The sequence below is a fragment of the Vicugna pacos genome, chromosome 12 (genome assembly GCF_048564905.1).
Source record: "Vicugna pacos chromosome 12, VicPac4, whole genome shotgun sequence".
NCBI lineage: Eukaryota > Metazoa > Chordata > Mammalia > Artiodactyla > Camelidae > Vicugna > Vicugna pacos.
This window is the reverse complement of record NC_132998.1, coordinates 29,122,574-29,142,976: the sequence shown is the minus strand read 5'-3', so window position 1 is coordinate 29,142,976 and position 20,403 is coordinate 29,122,574. Positions and strand designations below refer to the sequence as shown.

The window sequence follows — 20,403 nt, the reverse complement described above, 5'->3', positions numbered from 1 at the left end:
CCATGTGGATGACCGAGCTTAATCCCCTGGGGAACTCTGGAGTCCATGTAGAACACTCACCTTGGAGTTATCTTACCTGAGGGGAGAGGGAGCCGTGGCAGAATAATGACCCCCAAAATGTCCACATTCTACTCCCATGGACCTAGGAATATGTTGCCTCCCATGGCAAGGGAGAATTAAAGTAACAGGTGGAATTAAGTTTGCTAATCATCTGACCTTCCAAGAAGGAGGGTACCCAGGATTATCCAAGTGACCCAATGTAATCTCAAAGGTCCTTAAATGTGGAGGCATTAGGCAGAGGCAGAAGATGCAGTGTCAGAGTGATGAGATGGGAGAAAGATGGAAGTCCTTACTGGCTTTGAAGATGGAAGGAGACCACAAGAAAAGCAACATAGTCAGCTTCTAGAGGTCAGAAGAGGCAGTAAAAGGGATTCTTCCTCCAGAAATGAACAAAGACACCAGCACCTTGGTCTTGGTACAGTAATGTTGGATTTCTGACCTCTAGAAATGTAAGACCAAAATTTGTGTTGTTTTAAGATGCTAGGTTTGTGACAATTTGTTACTGCAGCAATGGGAAACTAACACATGCAGTCATCCCAGGGAGTTGTTAATTTCCTGGGACTTCCAGTCCCCAATGAGCACCTAAGCGAAGCAGCCTTCCTAGAAAGTGTTTACAGGCTACTGGAAGTAGCTGAATGCATGGGATTGGTAGGGGCTAGAGAACATGAACATGATGGGGACAGTGTCTGCCAGATACACAGTCTCCCAAAAGGGGTAGGTGAGGTGTCTTTTCTCCAGCACCACTTCGGATCTGGCTTTCATGGAAGAATCACATTTTGTAGGCGCTGCATTGATTCAAATTTTTTTTGCAAGAAAAACACGCACACACAGACATCCCACCCACTTAAGTTTGCACACTCTGTAATAGGTTTCACCCGTAACAGCAAAGACATTATCTCATTCTAATCCATGGGGTCCTTGATGGCGGATGCTGTTATGTCTCTTTGTCTCCAGTACCTGCCACAGTGCTGCCTGCACGGTAGACGCACACTACACTTTTGTTGGCTGGATGAATACATGAATGAATGAGCGGCTGATCTAATTCACTCCAGCCCTGTCGTCCTAACCCAGAAGCATGATGTTGGGAGGCACTGTGTAGACGTGGTTGGAGCTCCAGCTCTACACTCAGACTGGGTTTCAGCCACAGGGCTGCTACAGATTGTGGGAACCCTAAGTTTACTGAGCACACGCTCTGTCTGACTTCATCTGTAGTAATAGAAATAATACTGCCTCCTTTAGAATTACTATGAAGACCTAATGAGGTAATCAGTGCACAACAAATGTTAGCAATTATTATTGTTATTATTAATACTTGTTATTCCTTAGTATCCCCCAATCTTAGGTTTTTCTTCATTCACCACTTTATGAAAGATTATTTCAAAAGAGTGTTAGCAAAAGCAAATTTAAAACAAATGTTAGTATTCTAAGTGTTTTTAACATTATACATTGTGTTAAAGGACAGTAAACTAAAATATATCAATTGTTCATAAAGAACATCTCTCTCATATTGGCCCTTCCCTACCATAATACTAGAATTTAAGTCACATTTTAAATAAATATTCAAATGGGGAGAGAAAATAGCATCCAACATTGCTTACTTACTAAGAAAGAATCTGCAAGTAATTGCAGATGAAAATTTAAAAAGATGAGCTCTTGTTGCCCCCAAGAAACTAATGTTGGTTGCCAATGAGCACAGATGTACATGGAAATTCCAAACATTTCTAAATAAATAAAGTGGCCTCCCTTCACATTTGTTTGTGCCGTGGAAAAAGGGCAAGTGAAAGGCCGAGAGATGTTTTGGAAACCTAAATTTTTAAGTTAAGAAAATTGGAAACCTAAACTGAGGCTTGGGAGAAAAAGTTCCCAGTTCTAGGCTCCAACAGAACTTTGTGAGATGATGGAATGTCCTATAGTGCACCATCTAACGTGGCAGTCACTTTGTGCATGTGGCCACTGGGCATCTGAAATGCGGCTTGTCCAAATGAGAAACTGAATTTTAAATTTTAGTTTGTTACTTACTTTAAACTTAAATAGCCCCACGTGGCTAGTGGCTACCATATTGGATAGCGCAGCTGTAGAACACAGTGGCTAAGATAGAGCAGGCTTCAAGGCAGACTGGCCTGGGTTTTAAACCAAGCCCAGTTGCTGTGTGACCTGGGGCAAGCTATTAACATCTCCAAGCCCTCTTCATCTACAAAACAGGAATGATAATGTTCCTTGTGGGACTGACTCATAGCAAAACTCCTAGCAGCAAGTCAAAAGCACTCAAGGGAAGCAAGTATTAAGCGAGGATAAAAGTTAAGTGAACGTTCATTCACCTGTGAAGGAATGATGACTCAGTGATGGCTGGTCACTTCCCATTGGCAAAAACTAGGGGAACTTGGAAGCCTTTTCAGCCGGGCATCCACGGGGTGCCAGTGTTGTTTCACCCAGGGAGGCTCTGGTTGTTCGTGGTGGCAATTCTGTAAGTAGGACAACGCTATGAGTTGCAGTTATTTTTAACACTGACTTTAACCTGCTGCTGGAGCATTCTCCCACCTGACTCTTGATTCCTTTAGAGATGATTTAGTGCTGCATTGGCCAAGGGTGCTCATCTCAGCTGCCAAGGCCCTGGCCCGCTTGGTGCCTCGCACCCAGAGAGGGCAGAAGGCAAAGCCCATTTTCTCAAATATGACCCCAAATCAATCCCACAATCATGTCTTGTTAATAGCAGTAGCTAGCTTTTGCTGAGTTCCTCCTGGGCACCAGGCAGTGCACAAGGCTTGGCATGTAGAATCTCTTTGGGACAATTCTGCAAGCTGGGTTCCTCGTTTTATGGATGAAGAAGCAGAGAGGTTACTCAAGGTCACGCAGCCATTACGGGGACAGAGGCAGGATTTGACCCAAAGTGTCTGACTTAAGAACCTGGTCACCCAACCACTGCACCCTTCAGCCCCTGGTGGGCATCCATCCACCATGCATTAGATGGGTGATGGGCATCCAAAGGGGAGAGATTAGGTCCCCACCCGCAAGGAGCTGGAAACTGGGTGACAAATATGATCCAGTGTGCACAGCACACATAGGATGCTACATGAACATGAGAGAGGGCAGCTTACTCTGCCAAGGGGCATGGCACAGGGGGCTTCATGCTCTGTCCCTCTGACCTGGATGGACCTGGCTTTGGCCACTTTGAAGTCATACATCCCAAGTTTCACATATCTCTGGAGATTTGCTGAGGCTGCTTCAACAAATACCCGGGGCTCTTTAAATGACATTTGGGAATCCCTCTGCCACTCACATCTCCTTCCCAAGGACACCTTCTTGGCAGTGCTTGGCGGCCCTGCGATGTATTTCAGAGGCTCCCAGAAGCTCTCCATGCCAGATCAGTTTATCCAGTACAGAGGCTGTGCTGGAAGACAGGACACAGGGAGAGGCTCGTGCCTGGAAGGGAAGATTACTGGGAGGATAGCCCTTGCAGTTAGCATCTAAGCTGGGAACAGGGGCCTAGCCACAGTCGACTGCCTGCTCCCACTCCCTCAGCCTCTTCCTTGGTTGCATGACAACACTTAGGGCACGCACAGTCATTGTATCTCTTAGAATCTGGCTGCCCCACTACACTGTGAGCAACTTAAATTTACGTATCGTGAATAACTCATTTGTATACCCTAATCCAGTGCCTGCCATTAGGTAGGGGCTGGGTAGATATTTTTTAGTCAAGTTAAATTGAGCCTTCTCTGCTGAGCGCATTTGGAACTTGACTGTTTAAAAAGCTACAGCCACAGGTGGCTGTCGAAGGGCTTTGTTAACATAGAAACAACAGCAAATCAGTTTCTGAAGGGAGGATGAAAATTGCAAATCCACTTTAATTCAGTTATTTAAGTGAGGACTGGAGCTATTTTTCATTGTAACATTGGAGAGGCCTTTGTTCGCCAAACAGAGGAATTTAGATTTCATTTGGTTAGCCATTGGGAGTCTCTGAGATATTTGAGGGGAAGATCATCTTGATGCCATTACTGATCAGAGGAACCTCAGCGCATGCGATATGCATAGTGTGCCTTATGTACATTATCGCGTGTAATTGTATAGAAATCCCAAGGGATAGGCATCATTATTCATTATAGATAAATGAATTGAAGCTCATAAAAGGAAACAGAAGCCAAGATTCAAACTAGGGTCTCTAGGACTTCAAGCCCATAATCTTCCCCCTTCATCACGCAGAATCTCAGTAAACACTACCTGAAAACGGTGTCCTTCCAGAATCTTCAGAAGACGTTTATATCAGATAATGAAGAAGCCCCATTTTCTGTCTGCAGTGTGCACCTGTGTGCATGGTGTGTGCCGCAGTGGAATTGATGGTGACGGGACCTGTGAGTGCTACTCTGCGTACACTGGCCCCAATTGTGACAAACGTGAGTACTTCTAGTTTCCTTAATGCCACACTCAACCAGTGCACTTGTATGCATTTCAATTGTGTATTCACATACTGGGGCTCTACATGGGTGAGGTGCCATCAGATGTTTTGCTGGAAGCTTTGCAAAAATTGAAAGGAGAAGGGGGGAACAGAGAGGAAGGGGGAAGGGGAGAAGCGAGGGGAAGAAAGGATAATATAGAGGATTGAAAGTCACAGAAGATTTGGGAACATTGCAGTGACATGACTTCAGTTACATTTTAGAAAGGTCAAGCTGCTGGCAGTACGAGGGCATGATGGAGAGGAAGACATTGGGACTGGGAAACCAGTTGTCACTGCAATGAGTTAGCCACCTGGTAAGGGAGATAAGGTATGTTCTCAATTACAGGTCTCAAAAACAGCAGATTAATAGGAAATGGAGGCTCAGCAAGGCAAAATGACTCACCAAAGTCCACAAAATAGTAAATGGGAGAGCTGGGACTCAGTTCATTGGCTTTCCTCACACAGTCTATCACACTGAGTTCAATCAAGAGATAGAAACCACAGGTTGATTGCAACAAGAGAAGTTTAATGTAAAGAATTAGTAAGCTATGATAGGAGAGCGGTTATAAAAATGCCAAGTGAAGTTTGGGGCCAATGGTGCATAACAAAGGACAGACAAAGTTGGAAGGGGATGGCTGCCCCCAAGGCTGGGTTCAGATCTTGTTGGAGAAAGGTGGTGTGGCAGCCCATTTGATAGAGGAGAGGTTTGTTGGTTTGTCCAAGTCACCAAGGGACGCAGTGACCTGGCAGGCAGGCAACAACCCTCTAGGGCACAGATTAGCTGATGCTGAGGGGCAAGAGCACAGAGGGAGCTGGGGCACTGTGGATGCTAAATCTGGAACCTACAGTGTCTGTATATGGGGAGGGCTGTCGGAAGGAGGACACTGGGTCCAGGCCAAGGATGCAAGGTTACTAATGGATTGTGTACTCTAAGTGCACAGGTTGGGCAGAACATCACTGTGTCCTCACACACCCACACCACTGACAGACCATGCAGCAGCAGTAGCAAACACAGCAGAAGCACAACACTGCACAAAAGAGCCAGGAAAAGGCTCCCCTTCCTCCTGCAGCGGCCCTCCAATGCCCTCTACTGGCCAACCGTAACATCATTGTAAAGGAGAAATGTTCAGAGTCCTGCACATTATCACAGAGCAGGTGCGGAAGGGTGAATTGGAGCTTCACTGTTAAGAAATTGGACATTCTGCCTGTACCAGTAGCCTAATTCATCCTCCTGGTCTTTAAAGTGAAGGTATTACACAAGGTTCAAATTTCACAAATTCAGACTCACTTTATTCAAAGTCACTGAGGAGCTATGAGTAGTGGTAGTAAGGAGGGTGAATGAAAAAGGAGACAGACATGCAAACACCAATCTGGATCAACAGCAGAATGAAACTCAGGTGGAGAGGACAACCTCTTCAGACCTCAGTCAGCCTCATTCCTCGGCCATTCCTGTCACCGCCAAATGGCTTCAGGAGCAAAACAAAGCAAAAAACTTTTTAATAAGATAGGAGACCCACTCAGAAGCCAGAAGCCAGCCTAATGGAGAACATGGATAAATTTGCCTCCAAAAGACAAAATAATTCTGTTGAGTCAAAAGATAACCAGTAGACTGGGACAAAAATACTTGGCAATCCACATGGCAGAAATGTTTTTATAATAATGTAAAGTCCATGAACCCACTTTTAAAATTGGCCAAGGAGCAGCTAATTCTCAGGAGAAGAAATGAAAACTGCCACCACCAAGCATAGAAAAGGTGCTTAACCCCACGAGGAATCACAGAAAAGCAAATTAAAACCATAATGAATTAGCATTTTGGAGTTTGGGAGGTTTTGTTTTGGTTTGGTTCTGGTTTTTTGCCTGCTAGTTACACAGATTGAAAAGCTAGATAATATCTGTCTGTGAGTGAGAAAAATTACAGTCCTGTCCATGGGGGTATGAATTGCTATAATCTGTGAGGGAAATGTATCTATTAAATGTTAAGGGAGGCTCAGCATTTGCTGCTGCAGCCCCAATTACAGGAATTTACCTGGAGTAGGTAAGAATATATGTACAGAGAAATTCCTGATAGTATTGTCTGTAAGAACAAAACAAGCTGGGAACAACCTTGAGTGTCCATCGGTAAGAGGTGGTTGAGTAAAGAATGGTATATCCTGTTCTAGTTGGAAGAATGCTAGCTGCTGAAAGAAATCAACACAAAAATCCAAGGACTGAACACTGTTGTTCCAAAACTGCCCTAAGATATCCCAAAGTACCCTCATTGACCTCACAGGGCTGCTATGGGATATTTTAAATATTTGAGGGAAACAGTGATACATCTGTAGAATATGGTACAAAATGCTAACGAGTTAGTACACAATTTCAACATTAGGTAGCACTTTTTTTTTTTCGATGACATATCTTTACAAAGCTGCATTTCCAGTGGTTGCTGTGATGAAAAGCAATTCTGGTACAAAAATAATTTTGGACCAAGGGTGGTGGTTTCCAATCTGATTCCAAGGTTTAAGAAGTTGTGAAGCCTCCAGCAAGCTCACAGTTCCCCTTAATAAGTAAATGTGATTGTTCAAGAATGAAATAAAGTACGTTTCTACTAATCCCATTACTTTTCAAATGGCTACTAGGGTATCATGACATAGTTACTGGATTCTTTGGTTCTAACGACTTAATAAATGGACCTGGTAGATAATTTCTTTTGGACTGGGGCATCATGAAAAAAAAATTGAGACACTTAAATTACCTGAGTATTTGGGGAATCTCTGGCTTAACACAACAGAGGTGTACTTCTTACTCATGTAACAATCTGGTGTGGGTGTTCCTGGTTGACACCAGCTTCCCACCACGTGGCAGTCCTAAGGCTTGGCACCTCCGTGTGGATGATCGTCCCTTGAGTCCGAGAGGAAAGATTTTCAGCAAGTCTCACCATTGAACCCTTCAGCAACTTCTCCACCATATAGTGACCAAGACCCTGTCCTTTCCAGTGACACCTGGAACTCAGCTCTGGAGGGAGGAGGACTGACTCTTATCTTAACCCTAGGGTAGTGGTTGCTCTTTATTTTAATTCTGTTCCTTCATTCTTTAGAATTCTTTTTAACTCATAGGGGCCAATTCCCTTTCATTCCAAATCGCTGTTCATGATTCTTTACACTAGAACTCTCCCTGTTCAAATTCAAATAACTGTGTGGTTTCATCTCTTGCCTGGGCCCTAACTAATATATAGCCTATTATTTTTTAAGAAAAGAAAAAGAAAACCCTTAGTTTCCCTATGCCTGGGGCTCCTCTTCTGTAATGACCTCCGCTGCCTGCTCAGGTCTCAGTCTGGCCCTCTCTACATTGCGTCCAGGGAGCTGGAGCTGGAGGAACTGGTACAAAAGAGCCAACCCTTTGGCCACTGCTCCTGATGTGAGTGATGAACTCTCCTTTACCTCTGACCCAGGCATCTTGTATCTCCTCGCAGCGCCTGTGACATTGTTTCAGCCCAGCTTGTTGGCTTTGCAAGTTGGCTAATACGTCAGACACTAGTTTTTAACAGCCGTCTTAAGCCCCATCTATATTATAGAATATAGTGGTTACTGGAGATTAAAGTACATCCATAAATACCTCCATAATATATTGTTAAATTAAATCAAGTTCCTACAGATTTTAACTGGGTTCCATTTTGTGTTAAAAAAAAAAATCTTGTACATAAATGTATTATATTGGTTGTTGACATTGGTTATTTTGAGAGTGGGATGGGAGAGTGAGAATAAAAAGACAGCTAATTTTTGCTTTACCCAGTCTGTATTTGTTGAATTGTTACAGTAAAATTTTTTACTTTTTTAATAATAGGAAATATTACGTTTGTTGAGTTTTGTAGAACTGGTTGTTCTACTAATGCAGTTACCTCCACCATCTTCCTTTGCAGCCATCCCTGAATGTGCAACCTTGCTCTGCCCAGAAAATTCCAGATGCTCCCCTTCCAGCGAAGATGAAACGAAACTAGAATGCAAATGCCTCCCCGATTACAAAAGTGATGGCAAATACTGCGAGCGTGAGTACATCTTAGATCCTGCTGGTTTATTCATTGAGATACTTAGATTACTCAACACAAAAAACAAAACAAAACAAAAAAACTCACAACCTTCCTAATATTAACACAATGACCATGTCTGTTTTTCTCCATGAAGCTGAATGAAATCTATAAAAATTTCTAAACAAAGTGCTCATCATGCGGTAGCTCTTCAATAAATGTCAGTTTCTCTGGTTATCAGAGCATGTATGTAGGTTTTTACACATTTTTGTTTTATATCACCCAAATCAATGTTAAGGTGAGATGTAATTCCTTCCTTCCTCCCTTTCACATTCAATCACTTCAGGAGGTTGTGTATTGGTTGTGAACATGATATTGGAGCCAGACTGCCTGGGTGTAAATCCCAGATCTGCCTGTTATTAACTACATGATCTTGGACAAATTCTTTAACTTGCCTTTGCTTCCATTTATGAAATGGGGATAATAGTGGTAACTACCTTAGAGGAGTGAGGATTTACTGAGTTCATGTGTGGCAAATGCTTAGACCAGGATCCAGGACACATAAATTCTATAAACATCAGTGCTTTCTCTCATGCTGTTTTATATTTAAATCCATACATAGCAAGACATAATAATATCTCAACCCAGTATTTGTAGTTATAATTTCTGATGGCTGTGTACAAGTCTGGTAGGTGTGGGTGATCAGGTAGGGTAAGACACAGTGTTTCTTTCTCTCTCTCCTGAAACTTGAATTGCCTTTGTGGCTTTAATGGGCTATAATTTGCAATCCCTTCACAGTAGGTTCTCCTTCCCTGAGTGTGATAATTGCCCTTTTTTTTTTGGTCATTGCTTCTCAAGCCATCAATCCATGTTTGCAAAATATCTGCCACCCTCATGCTCGGTGCACATACCTGGGACCAAATCGGCACAGTTGCACATGCCAAGAAGGCTACCGTGGGGACGGCCAAGTGTGCTTACCTGTGGACCCCTGCCAGGTGAACTTCGGGAACTGCCCTACAGAGTCTACAGTGTGCAGATATGATGGGCCTGGACAGGTGAGCTAAGGGTGCCTTAGAACCAAAAATACTCTGTCCCAAAGGGAAGATAAGATGTCAGGCAGCATGGACAGATTTATTGGGAGCAGTGAAGATATTCTGGAGTGGGACATATGTGATTCTTTAAATCACATCGTGACCTTGACTGGTAAAATTCAGCCTGATCAGGAGATCTTTGCTGTAGAGTCCAGATGAAAGAGCCCTCTCCCCCAGTATCTCATTCACCCACCCAAAATTTCATGGGTCCCTACTGCATCCATAACTACTTGTCAAGTGTCCAGTGGAGGAAATACATCCGTGCAGAAGGCTGCTGCTGCCTTGGGAGGAGGAAAGTCTTCAGCACTTGACCAGACAGAGTCATGGGTCCCTGGTAGTCTAGTCAGCACCCATGGGAATGCTCCTGGAGCTCACTGCAGAGAATCCACCTGATCCCGTCTCCAAGAAAAACAATACATCACATGACATTTCTCCTACTAATTTCTGAGGCAGGTTTGCAAGAAATTCAAAGGGCTGCCTTCCCATCCTCTAAATGAGGTCCCTTATGAGAAAAGTCATGTTACACCATGAAATGAGGTCCCAGGACCTTGGGAGTGAGGTAAAAAATATACTTTGTCCCTTAAAAAAATAAGTCGCAGGGCATATTTTTAAGTCCTAGAAAGCCTCCACTGTTCACACAAAAGCAGTGCATTCATTATCAAAAGAGGGTTCCTTAACCTGACGTGATTAACACGTTAGACCTGATTGATTATTCTTTGTTGTAGGGGGTGTTCTGTATGTTATAGGATGTTTAGCAGCATCCCTGGCCTCTCGTGGCACTGTCCCCCTCTCCTATCATGACAATCAAAAGTGTCTCCAGACACTGCTCAGTGTCCCTTAAGAATCCCGGTTGAAAATCACTCTTCTGGAGAAATAATACCTCCCATCTGGACCTGAGTCTTCTCTCACATGGAGACATTCTAGAATCAGGAGGTGTGGTGCCAGGGAGGCCCCAGGTCAGCAAACAAGAAAACTGAAAAGGTGGACTACCAATAAGGTATATGAGTTTCCAAACAGACAAGATGTAAACATGATTTCCAATTCTAGATAAGTTCACAAATTTTAATTTCAGCCCACACTTTAGATTTCCCCAAGTTAATTTTTTGTGGCAGAATAAAGATGCGAGGTTATGAAGAATGTCAGACTGACTAACAAGAGCCCTCTTTTTCCCTTCCTGTCTTCTGAAGTCACACTGCGAGTGCAAGGAGCATTACCGCAACTTCGTACCTGGGGTGGGGTGCAGTATGACCGACGCCTGTGAGTCTCACAACCCCTGTCACAGGAATGCAGACTGCACCACCATTGCACCAGGCCAAACCAAGTAAGCCTTTGCAGTTCCACCACCATCTTTCCAAGTGGTAGCCAGTCAATGCTGAAAGTTCTTGAAGGGCAGGAAATGCATCTTATTTAGCCTTGCAACCTTCCTCACCCCCACATAGCACAGTGCAAGGAACAAAGTAGGGGGAACTCGATACATCTTTGTAGAATCAATGAATCATCCAATAATTGCTTCCTTTGTAATTGACCTTGCCTGAAAGCATGGTATTAAGTGGCTAGAGCATGGCGAAAGGAAACCACTGTCGCTGGGAAAACAAATGTCTGTTTTGATTACAAGGGTTTGACCTCTATAATGTATATGCCTGTTTCCTCATCTATGACATACTGCTTGTTAGTGGTGCAAAACAAGACCTGGGGAAAGTGAATGCATACTAGGCAGTGTTTCCTGGATTCCAGGTTTCAAAAGAAGGGATTTACCAAGAGTGAAAATATTTATGTGACAATTCCTGAGGCAGAGGCAGCTTGCGTGGTGGGAAGATGGTATTCAGAGTTTAAAGACTCGGGTTTGAGTCTTAGTCCTGGTATCTGTCAGATTCATGACCTTGAGAAAGTGAGTCCATCCCTCTGGCCTCAGTTTCTCCATGATTCAAACGAGTACAGTGAAGTCTACTTCATACTGCTGTGGTGAGGACTCATCAGAGAATGTTCCTGAAAGTGCTCTACAGATGTGTTATGTTTTTATTAGTGGGTGGACCAAGGCTGGAACCCAAGTCTTTTGGCTCCCAAATCAAGGCTTCCATCTCAATGCCACTTTCCTTGTCACAGCATCTACAAAGAACCTATTCTGATGTTATGCGCTGTGAATCTGCCTTAGCCCAGCCAAGTCGGAAAGTGGTCTCACCAAGTCTCAGACTTTGGACCAAGATTTTAAATTTAAAAAAAGATTTTTTAATTAGGGGGAAGGATATAGCTCAGTGGTAGAGCACATGCTTAGCATACACAAAGTCCTGGGTTCAATCCCCAGTACCTCCATTTAAAAGAACAAAAAGAAAGAAAAAAATTGTTGAAAAACAACAATAACAACAAAATGTATGTCTCGTATATTCTGTTCAGCACTGAGGCCATTAAAATACAATTCTCCTGTACCATTAGGAAAGACACAGAACAGATCATTGGCTTCATAACAACTTAGGGAACTTTTAGAGAGAGACATAAAAAGTAACGTGTAAAAGTTAATTGTCTTGCTGTTAACTTCAAATGAAACGTACATAATTTAGAGTTGGATTGATTTTCAACAATGACTATTATATCACTTCCAAGGATTACCGGTCTCCCTCTTTGCCTTCTTAAATACACCGTCTTGAGCACAGTACTTAGAGAGGAAGTTGATGTTTAAGTAGGAAACTGTTACTTGATTGCATTAAGTAAGCTATTGCTTCATGGTTGGATCTACCGTAGTGATTCCTTATAACAGGGTTTCTCAGTCCCGGCGTGGTTGGCCTTTGGGGCCAGATCACTCTTTCTTGTAGGATCTCTCCTGTGCATTGTAGGATGGTCAGCAGCATGCCTGGCCTCTACCCACTAGATTCCAGTAGCACCTTCACCCCAACTGTGACAACCAAAAATGTCTCCAGACGTTGCCCAGTGTCCCCTAGGGGGCAAAATTGCCCCTGGTTGAGAGCAACTGCTCTATAAAAGCCTTGAAAGCTCAACCCGTAAATGATCTCCCAATCATTGGTCTTCCTGGGAAACTTACATGCATCCTTCTATAATTAGCATACATGTCACTTTCTCCTAGAACCTCTTCCATATTTCTCCAGGCAGAGTTAGTCCCTCCACACCCCCTCTCATCCTGTTCAATCTTCTGTCATGGTGCTTCCTATGGAATGTAAATCATCTGTTTATGGACGTGTCCTGCTCCATCCCAGCCCCTCCTTATTACCATTGTTGTTACCATCACCATCTCCATCATCATCATCATCTGCCAAGTGTTGAGCTTTTTCTATGTGTCTGTCACTGTGTTGGCTGTTTTTCATGCATTGTGTCTTCCAACAACAACCCTAAAGGTATTGGTAAACCCATTTCATAGATGAGGAGACTGGAATTCAAAGAGGTTAAGTGGCCTTATCATGTTGCCGTAAATTACTTGTTTCAGGTCTTTCTCCAGTATGTGAGATGCTAAAAGTGAAGAGTATCTGTTATCATCCTTTTTATAGGCCTCTTATGTAGCTCAGTTCCTAAAATTAAGTAGATATTTAGAAAATAATCAACTCAACGATGAGGCACTGACCCAAGTGCTGGGTGGGATAGAATGAGAAGTAAGATGGGATACAGGTTCTACAAGAGCTTCCCAGCGAGCGGAGGGGACAACACATCAGGAGGTCATTTTGGTGAGAAGGGTTGTGGTGGAGGTGCCAACAGAATGCTCCTGTCGGGGTCGAGTGAGGAGGTCAAATAAGGCTGCCTAGAGCAGGTCACATAGCCAGAGGAGTGCACAGCAATCTAGAAAAAATCAGTTTGGTGTTGCTGGAATTTGCAAGGAAGGAGACATAAGTGAGAGCCCCCCACTTTGAAGCCTTGCACGTATGCTAAGCCCTTACACTGTATCCTGTAGACAAAAGGGGTCCCTGAGAGTCTTAAGCACAAATATCAGATTTCTCTTTGGGAGAGACCATTCAGGGCTTGTGTGATAGACTGATCTGAGGGGAGGAAAACTAAGGGCAGAAAAACCAGTTAGGGAGTCATCGCAGCGATCCAAGCAAGGGGTGAGGAGACCCTGAAACATTTGTTCAACCAACTTGTTGAAAATACATGTTTGCAATGGGACTGGTTTAGAAACACAAGTGAATTAGTGAGTGTAGAATTGTTCTTTGGAATCTTCTCCTAAACATGAGCCCTGCTTGTAGTATGCATGACCACAGCATCCCTGCATCTCTCCTCTCTGAAATGCTCTCCTCCTGTCTTATGTTTGGTTCTTCACTTATCTCCAGGCTGCTGGTGAATGTCACCTTCCTAAGCATCTTACCAGTTTCAGCCAGCTGTCAACCAGTCTTTTCCAGGTAGCGGTGGTTTGCCAGAGCCAGGGCTTACCGATTCGTAAGAGTTGATGATTAAATTTTCAGGAATTTTGTCTACTGTTTAGTGTCATGGTAGTTTGTAATTGGCCAAGGTGAGAATATGAACCATGGAAATTGGCAAATACTGCAAATTAGGGCTATTTTTCCTCCCTGATTCTTTAACATCTACCAGCACATCACTGCTAGTGCATCTTAACTACCTCTTTAACACTCTTTGTCTTTTATGAACCTAAACTATTGCATAGGATTCTGTTGTTTTCACTGTTGATATAGTTCTTTTAACTCAGTTACCACTTATTTTACAACTATTAAGTAGCTGCTGTTGACCAAGCCCTATACCAGATCTTGGGGTTATAAGAGTGAATGAATACACACACAGACCTTGTCCTCATGCTTCTCAAATTAGATGGGGAAGCAGATCTTAATCAAATAACCACACAGGTTGGGATAAAATTACAACCGGGACCGGTGCTGCAGAGAAGAGCTACAGGGTCCCATGAGCTACAAGCACACCAAGGGGGGCCCAATCTAGTGTTGGAGAGGGTGGAAAATCAAGGAAGGTTTCCCTAAAGAGGGGGCAATTAAGCAGAAATCTCAGGAAGGAAGGGGAGGAATCTTCCAAGCAGATCCATGGCTCTGAATCTTTGCTTGAGGCTGGCTGCAGCAGTTTATGCTGACTCAGTGGTTCTGCAGTGGGAGCCTAGACCGAACATGTGCAATAAGTGCTCTGAGGGCTTCTGATATACATGGTCTCTTGCTCATACTTTGAAAAAGTACTGAGACAAAGAGCATATGGAGATATCCAGTGTTCGCGTATACACACGTCATTTATTGAATATCCATTTCTTTGGGGCTGCTCTGTGTCGGGCACTGCACTGGGCATGTTCACTGGTGTTTGTGCCTCTCCTCTCCTGGCCTTGTTCCATTCCACTCTGGGCAGCGTTTTTCCCATCTGCACAATGAGGGATTTGGACTGTGTGATCTCAACATTCTGTATGGCTTTGAGACCCTGAAAATGTGCTCTCACTCTCTCTGTAGATGCACTTGCAGGAAAGGTTACACAGGTGATGGCTCAACGTGTTACGGAAACATCATGGAGCGACTCAGAGAATTAAACACTGAACCCAGAGGAAAATGGCAAGGAAGGCTGACCTCTTTCATCTCGCTCCTGGGTACGCAGCCACGGGTGCAGACTTCCACAGAGAGGGCTGCCCTCTTACAGGCAAGGGCATCAGCAAGACACAATCATTCAAAAAGGGGTGTGCAGGCTAGGCAAGTTTTGTCTCTTGGAATCAGCCCTTTGAGAAGGGGCCATGCAGATGGGAGGAAAAGGACAGGCAGCTGTTCCAAGGAGACAGGACTTAGTGCCAAGAGATCCACCAGTGCAACAGCTGAGGACAGGGTTCTGGGCAGAGAAGTGCTCTGCATGGGTCAGTGCTGTGTTTTCAGCATAAATCTTAACGTGTATCCAACGCAGATGTCCTGCTCTTTGCAAGACACCCCACAGGGGATCAGGCATTACTGGCATGCCTCAGGGCTCTCCTTCCTTCTTCTACGTGCTGTTAAAATAGCAAGTGAGAGCAGACAGGGGTGACAATGTCCTTCACAGGCTGGACCCTCGAAGATTTCCCTAGACAAATTCCAGTCACCCTTTCATCTGCCTAATTTATGAGATGCTGGGATACATTGCTTCTTGTGTGATAGCACAGAGCCCATCCAAGCTGTCTCATCCTCACCAGGGGCATGGAAACAAGACCAGCTACAAAACTTGCAGGGCCCATTGCAAAATGAAAAAGGCAAGAGTCCTTTGTTCAAAAATGATTAAGCATTTCACAAAGGCCACACCAGAGTGTTAAACCAAGCGTGAGGCTCTTCTGGCCTTCGATGGAGCAAAGGCTGCATCTTTGCTCACGGAGGTGGTGAGAGCTTGGAAAGTTGGGCACAGGGGCAGGGACTGTCTGAGGATTTTGTCACATGACCCTCACGGAACCTCTCATCCCAGGGTATCTTTGAGCTAAGACTGCGGCTGCAGGGGGAAATCACACAGTTGTGAGGGATGTTTGGGGGCCATATGTCATGGTGCCTCATGTTCTTAGCTTCCCTGTTCGCTGAGGCCTGCACATAGCAGTTACAACAGAGAAGCTTGGGAGTCAGAGGGTCTAAATGGACCACAAGGGCCATTGCTTGATTTTGTTCCTCATGTACCACTGACCCATTTGGTGTTTTCTTTCTTTGTGTATTTTGATTCCTAAGACAAAGTATATGCCTGGCCACTAAGTAACCTGGGAATGTTTACCGTGCTGTTGCCAACAGACAAGGGACTGAAAGGATTCAATGTAAGTATTTAAAATAACATTATTTATTTTATGAATAGGGACTAATGCAAAAAAAAAAAACCTTAGTAGACAGTATCCTCTTTATTTAAAGTGGGAAACTCCCATTAAAAATAAACCTACTGATGGTAAGGATGGCAAATTTTTGTAAATGTTTTTTAGCAAAATATAACATTCTTACAGATAGTATACAGATTGTAAATCCACAACTCAATGAACTGTCACAAAGTGCATGTACTTGTGTATCTGGCAAGACCATTTCTAGCTCCCTACAACACCCCCAGGGCCCCCTTCTGGTCACTATCCCTCAAGGGTTTAGTAGTCTTAGCCTTAGTAGTCTTCATTGTGAGCAGATATTGTCCAAGATAATGTCAGCCAATAGAAATGAAATACATATGCCCGGTAGAGGTGTCGCATCATGATGATATCAGTGCAATAATTAGATTTAGTTTAATGTAGGTAGTAGACACATTGCTTTGTATCAAATTGGTTTATCTAAATCCAATTTTTGCTGCATTAAATTAACACCCAGTAAGTTTCAGGCTGTCTCACCCTAATAGGCCACTACCATTCATCTGTCCAAGACTAATCTGTCATTAATCTTCAGAGATGCATTCACATCTCTCCTGTTAAGGAGAACTGATAAGTATTGAAAGCGTCTGGGCTGGACACCTTGCCTGTGGTCTCTTGATTAATATACAGATTGAATTTACACAGAGTTAAGAAAAGTTTCTGTTGATGACAATAGAATATTGACACAATGTAGATTTGGTCCGGTGGATTTCAAAAATCTTAATTTTGCTATTCAAAACTCCATTGGTCCACTCTACCGGCTCTTTTCACGTAACTTCGTATTTCATTCCCATCTGCTTCCTGGGCTCGAGATGATTGATTCCTCAGCACCTGCTACCTTCCTTAGTCCTCCTACCCCCAGCGTTCTGCTCTCCCCAGAATGACCTGTCCCCTGCTAGAGCACCTCCCGTGGTTTACGAGTACACTGTGCCTCATCTCCCACTCCCCAGATTTCTGCCCACTTTAGGGCCTTGTCATCTGTGCTCCAGGAAAGCCATCTGTGTCCCAAAGAGCCCAAACTCAACTTAGGATGTACTAGCTTTGATGTCTTTGATGCTGAACAAGTCATGAATCATGAACCTCATTTTCCCTGTCAAATGATGGCAGAGACAGAAGGAACCAGCTTTCTTTTCTCAGATTAAGGAGCTGTTGATGGATAACGAAGCTGCTCAGTACTTTGTGAAACTCCACATAATTGCTGGGCAGATGAACACAGAGCAAATGAGTAACACAGACACATTCTACACCTTGACCGGAAAGGCAGGGGAAATCTTCAGTGGTGATAAGGTAAGGGTTTCTGACTTTCCCTCCCATGAGTCAGTGGCCACAGCAGGCTCTCTCTTGGTGTCGCGGGTTGTGAAAGGTTATGAAGCACTTCTTTGCTCCTTTGTCAGAGCACTTGCCTATGTAGGGAAAAGTGGAGAGAGCAGCATGGGACAGGGTCACATAGGCGGGGGCGGACTATTACGGAAAGGGGATTATAAAGTGATTCTGCTACAGTCTGAGTTAGTTTTCAAGGCAACCATCATTCAGCTGCCAGCCAGCAGGAAAGAGAAACTTTACAGTAAACCTGTTTCCTGGAAGCATCAGCACAAAAGCCACATCAGCACTCCTTGTAGGAAAGGAAATGGATTGTTTATCCATCCTCCCCAACTCAACATTCCATCTCTCCTAATGCCATGAATTCTGTTTTGTTTTTAAATAAAACGACCTTCCTCTTCTTCCTCAAATTAACTCTTTTTAAGACTTTACAGGGCTGAAGGGCACATAATCAACAGAGTGGGAGAGAGTGGGAGGGCTATACTGTTGTATTTCACCAAATATCAGTAGTTGATAGATTAATGAGTACTTACCACATGCAAAGTACTGGGGTAAATCTGCATTTATAGTATTTAAAGCTCACAACAACTCGTGAAGGTTTTTCCTGTGGGAAAACAGAGGTCACAAAGTAAGGACCAGAGCCAGGATTCAAAAGCAGGTCTGCCTGCTGGAGAGGCTGTGGAGAAAAGGGAACCCTCCTTCACTGCTGGTGGGAATGCAGTTTGGTGCAGCCACTGTGGAAAACAGTATGGAGATTCCTCAAAAGACTAGGAATAGACTTACCACATGACCCAGGAATCCCGCTCCTGGGCATATATTCAGAAGGAACCCTACTTCAGGATGACACCTGCACCCCAATGTTCATAGCAGCCTATTTACAATAGCCAAGACATGGAAACAGCCTAAATGTCCATCAACAGACGACTGGATAAAGAAGATGCGGTATATTTATACAATGGAATACTACTCAGCCATAAAAACCGACAACATAACGCCATTTGCAGCAACGTGGATGCTCCTGGAGAATGTCATTCTAAGTGAAGTTAGCCAGAAAGAGAAAGAAAAATACCATATGAGATTGCTCATATGTGGAATCTGAAAAAAAAAAGCATAAATACAAAACAGAAATAGACTCACAGACATAGAATATAAACTTGTGGTTGCCAAGGGGGCAGGGGGTGGGAAGAGAGAGACTGGGATTTCAAAATTGTAGAATAGATAAACAAGATTATACTGTATAGCACAGGGAAATATATACAAGCTCTTGTGGTAGCTCACAGAGAAAAAAATGTGACAATGAATATATATACATGTTCATGTATAACTGAAAAATTGTGCTCTACACTGGAATTTGACACGACATTGTAAAATTATTATAAATCAATAAAAAAAAAGTTAAAAAAAAAAAGCAGGTCTGCCTGATCCCAAAGCCTATATCCTTAACCATTGTGTTGTACTGTGTGTGAGGATGAATAGATGGACAGAGGAAGAGGTGGCTTCCTTTCTTACAAGGACATGCATTCATTCATTTATCTGTTTATTCAACAAATACTTTCTATTGTGTGACTTTTCTGTATAAAACACTGAAGTAGGTGATAAATTTACAATAAATTGAATAGTGTTTGGCCTTTCTGTAGCTTGCAGTCTATTGGGAGAGACTTATGCCTGATTCACATTTAACAATCACTGATAGTCGGTAGTGATTTCATCTGTTATCTCATTTGATTGTAATGAAAGGCCTGTGAACTCAATTGAGCAGATAGTATCATTGTCCCTGTTTTAGGTTAAGTGACTTATCTAAGATTACATGGCCAATACATGGCAGAACCCAAGGATTCAGGACTTCTAAGCCAGTGCTCCATTTTTCAAGGGCACACATTAACTTGGTTTTGTTTTTCCTTGGTGTTTTAGGACAATCAACTAAAGCTTAAACTCTATGGAGGCAAAAGGAAGGTAAAAATTATACAGGGGAACATAGTCGCTTCCAACGGGCTCCTGCACATTCTCGACAGAGCCATGGACAGGGTGGCACCCACATTTGAGAGCAATACTGAGGTGAGATATTTCAGTGAAAGTGCGGTCAACTCAAATCCATCCTCCTCTGTCCCCCACAGAGAGTCACGCCCAAGAAGAAAACACATGCTGTCACTATGTGCTCGTCTTTCATTTGTCCTAGGTCTCCAACCATGGGGAAGACAGGATAATATCTGTTTTCAGTAGAATTCTGGGCACCTCTGCATAGAGAAAGAAAAGCATGCAGTAGGGTTAAGAAGGATGTTGATGATGTGACCTCTTTTATAGCCACACCTGACAACTCAGACCAGTGCCTAGTTGTCAAGAAAATTTCTCCCTCATGCTTTATGGAAGAGGGCAGTCCTCACTGCAAGAAAGTTCATTCCCTCTGCTCTGTTTGAGGGCCAAAGACTATTTCAGAACATGCAGATCTCAACTACTGTTTAAATAATGGCAGGAAACTTCTGTACAATGTCTTGTGGTCCACCAGTTCCTTTTATTGCTCTCTACACATACGTGTAAACTCAGTCATCAGTCTTTTAATATTAGCATGTTTATTTCCTAAACCATGTTTTTTAATGATTTTTAAGCAAAATATCTCTTTTTAGCAAACCATAATGACAATGCTACAACCAAGATACAGCAAGTTCAGATCTTTGTTAGAGGTATGTACTGTTCATGAAAAATGTTTTATGTCTAAGCCTTTATAAAATTGGCAGGCAGAGGT

The 20,403-nt window shown here is 43.3% G+C and overlaps 1 protein-coding gene across 1 annotated transcript in view; it reads left to right on the top strand.

Annotated features, from left to right (window-relative positions):
* Positions 1 to 20,403, top strand: part of STAB2 (stabilin 2) — a 133,352-nt gene that overhangs the window by 19,179 nt on the left and 93,770 nt on the right. The window contains exons 6-14 of the mRNA XM_006205893.4: positions 4,353 to 4,448; positions 8,388 to 8,513; positions 9,351 to 9,547; positions 10,771 to 10,904; positions 14,977 to 15,110; positions 16,192 to 16,274; positions 17,481 to 17,630; positions 19,575 to 19,718; positions 20,285 to 20,341. Coding sequence (XP_006205955.2) covers positions 4,353 to 4,448; positions 8,388 to 8,513; positions 9,351 to 9,547; positions 10,771 to 10,904; positions 14,977 to 15,110; positions 16,192 to 16,274; positions 17,481 to 17,630; positions 19,575 to 19,718; positions 20,285 to 20,341 — 1,121 coding nt within the window. The remainder of the gene's footprint in view (positions 1 to 4,352; positions 4,449 to 8,387; positions 8,514 to 9,350; positions 9,548 to 10,770; positions 10,905 to 14,976; positions 15,111 to 16,191; positions 16,275 to 17,480; positions 17,631 to 19,574; positions 19,719 to 20,284; positions 20,342 to 20,403) is intronic.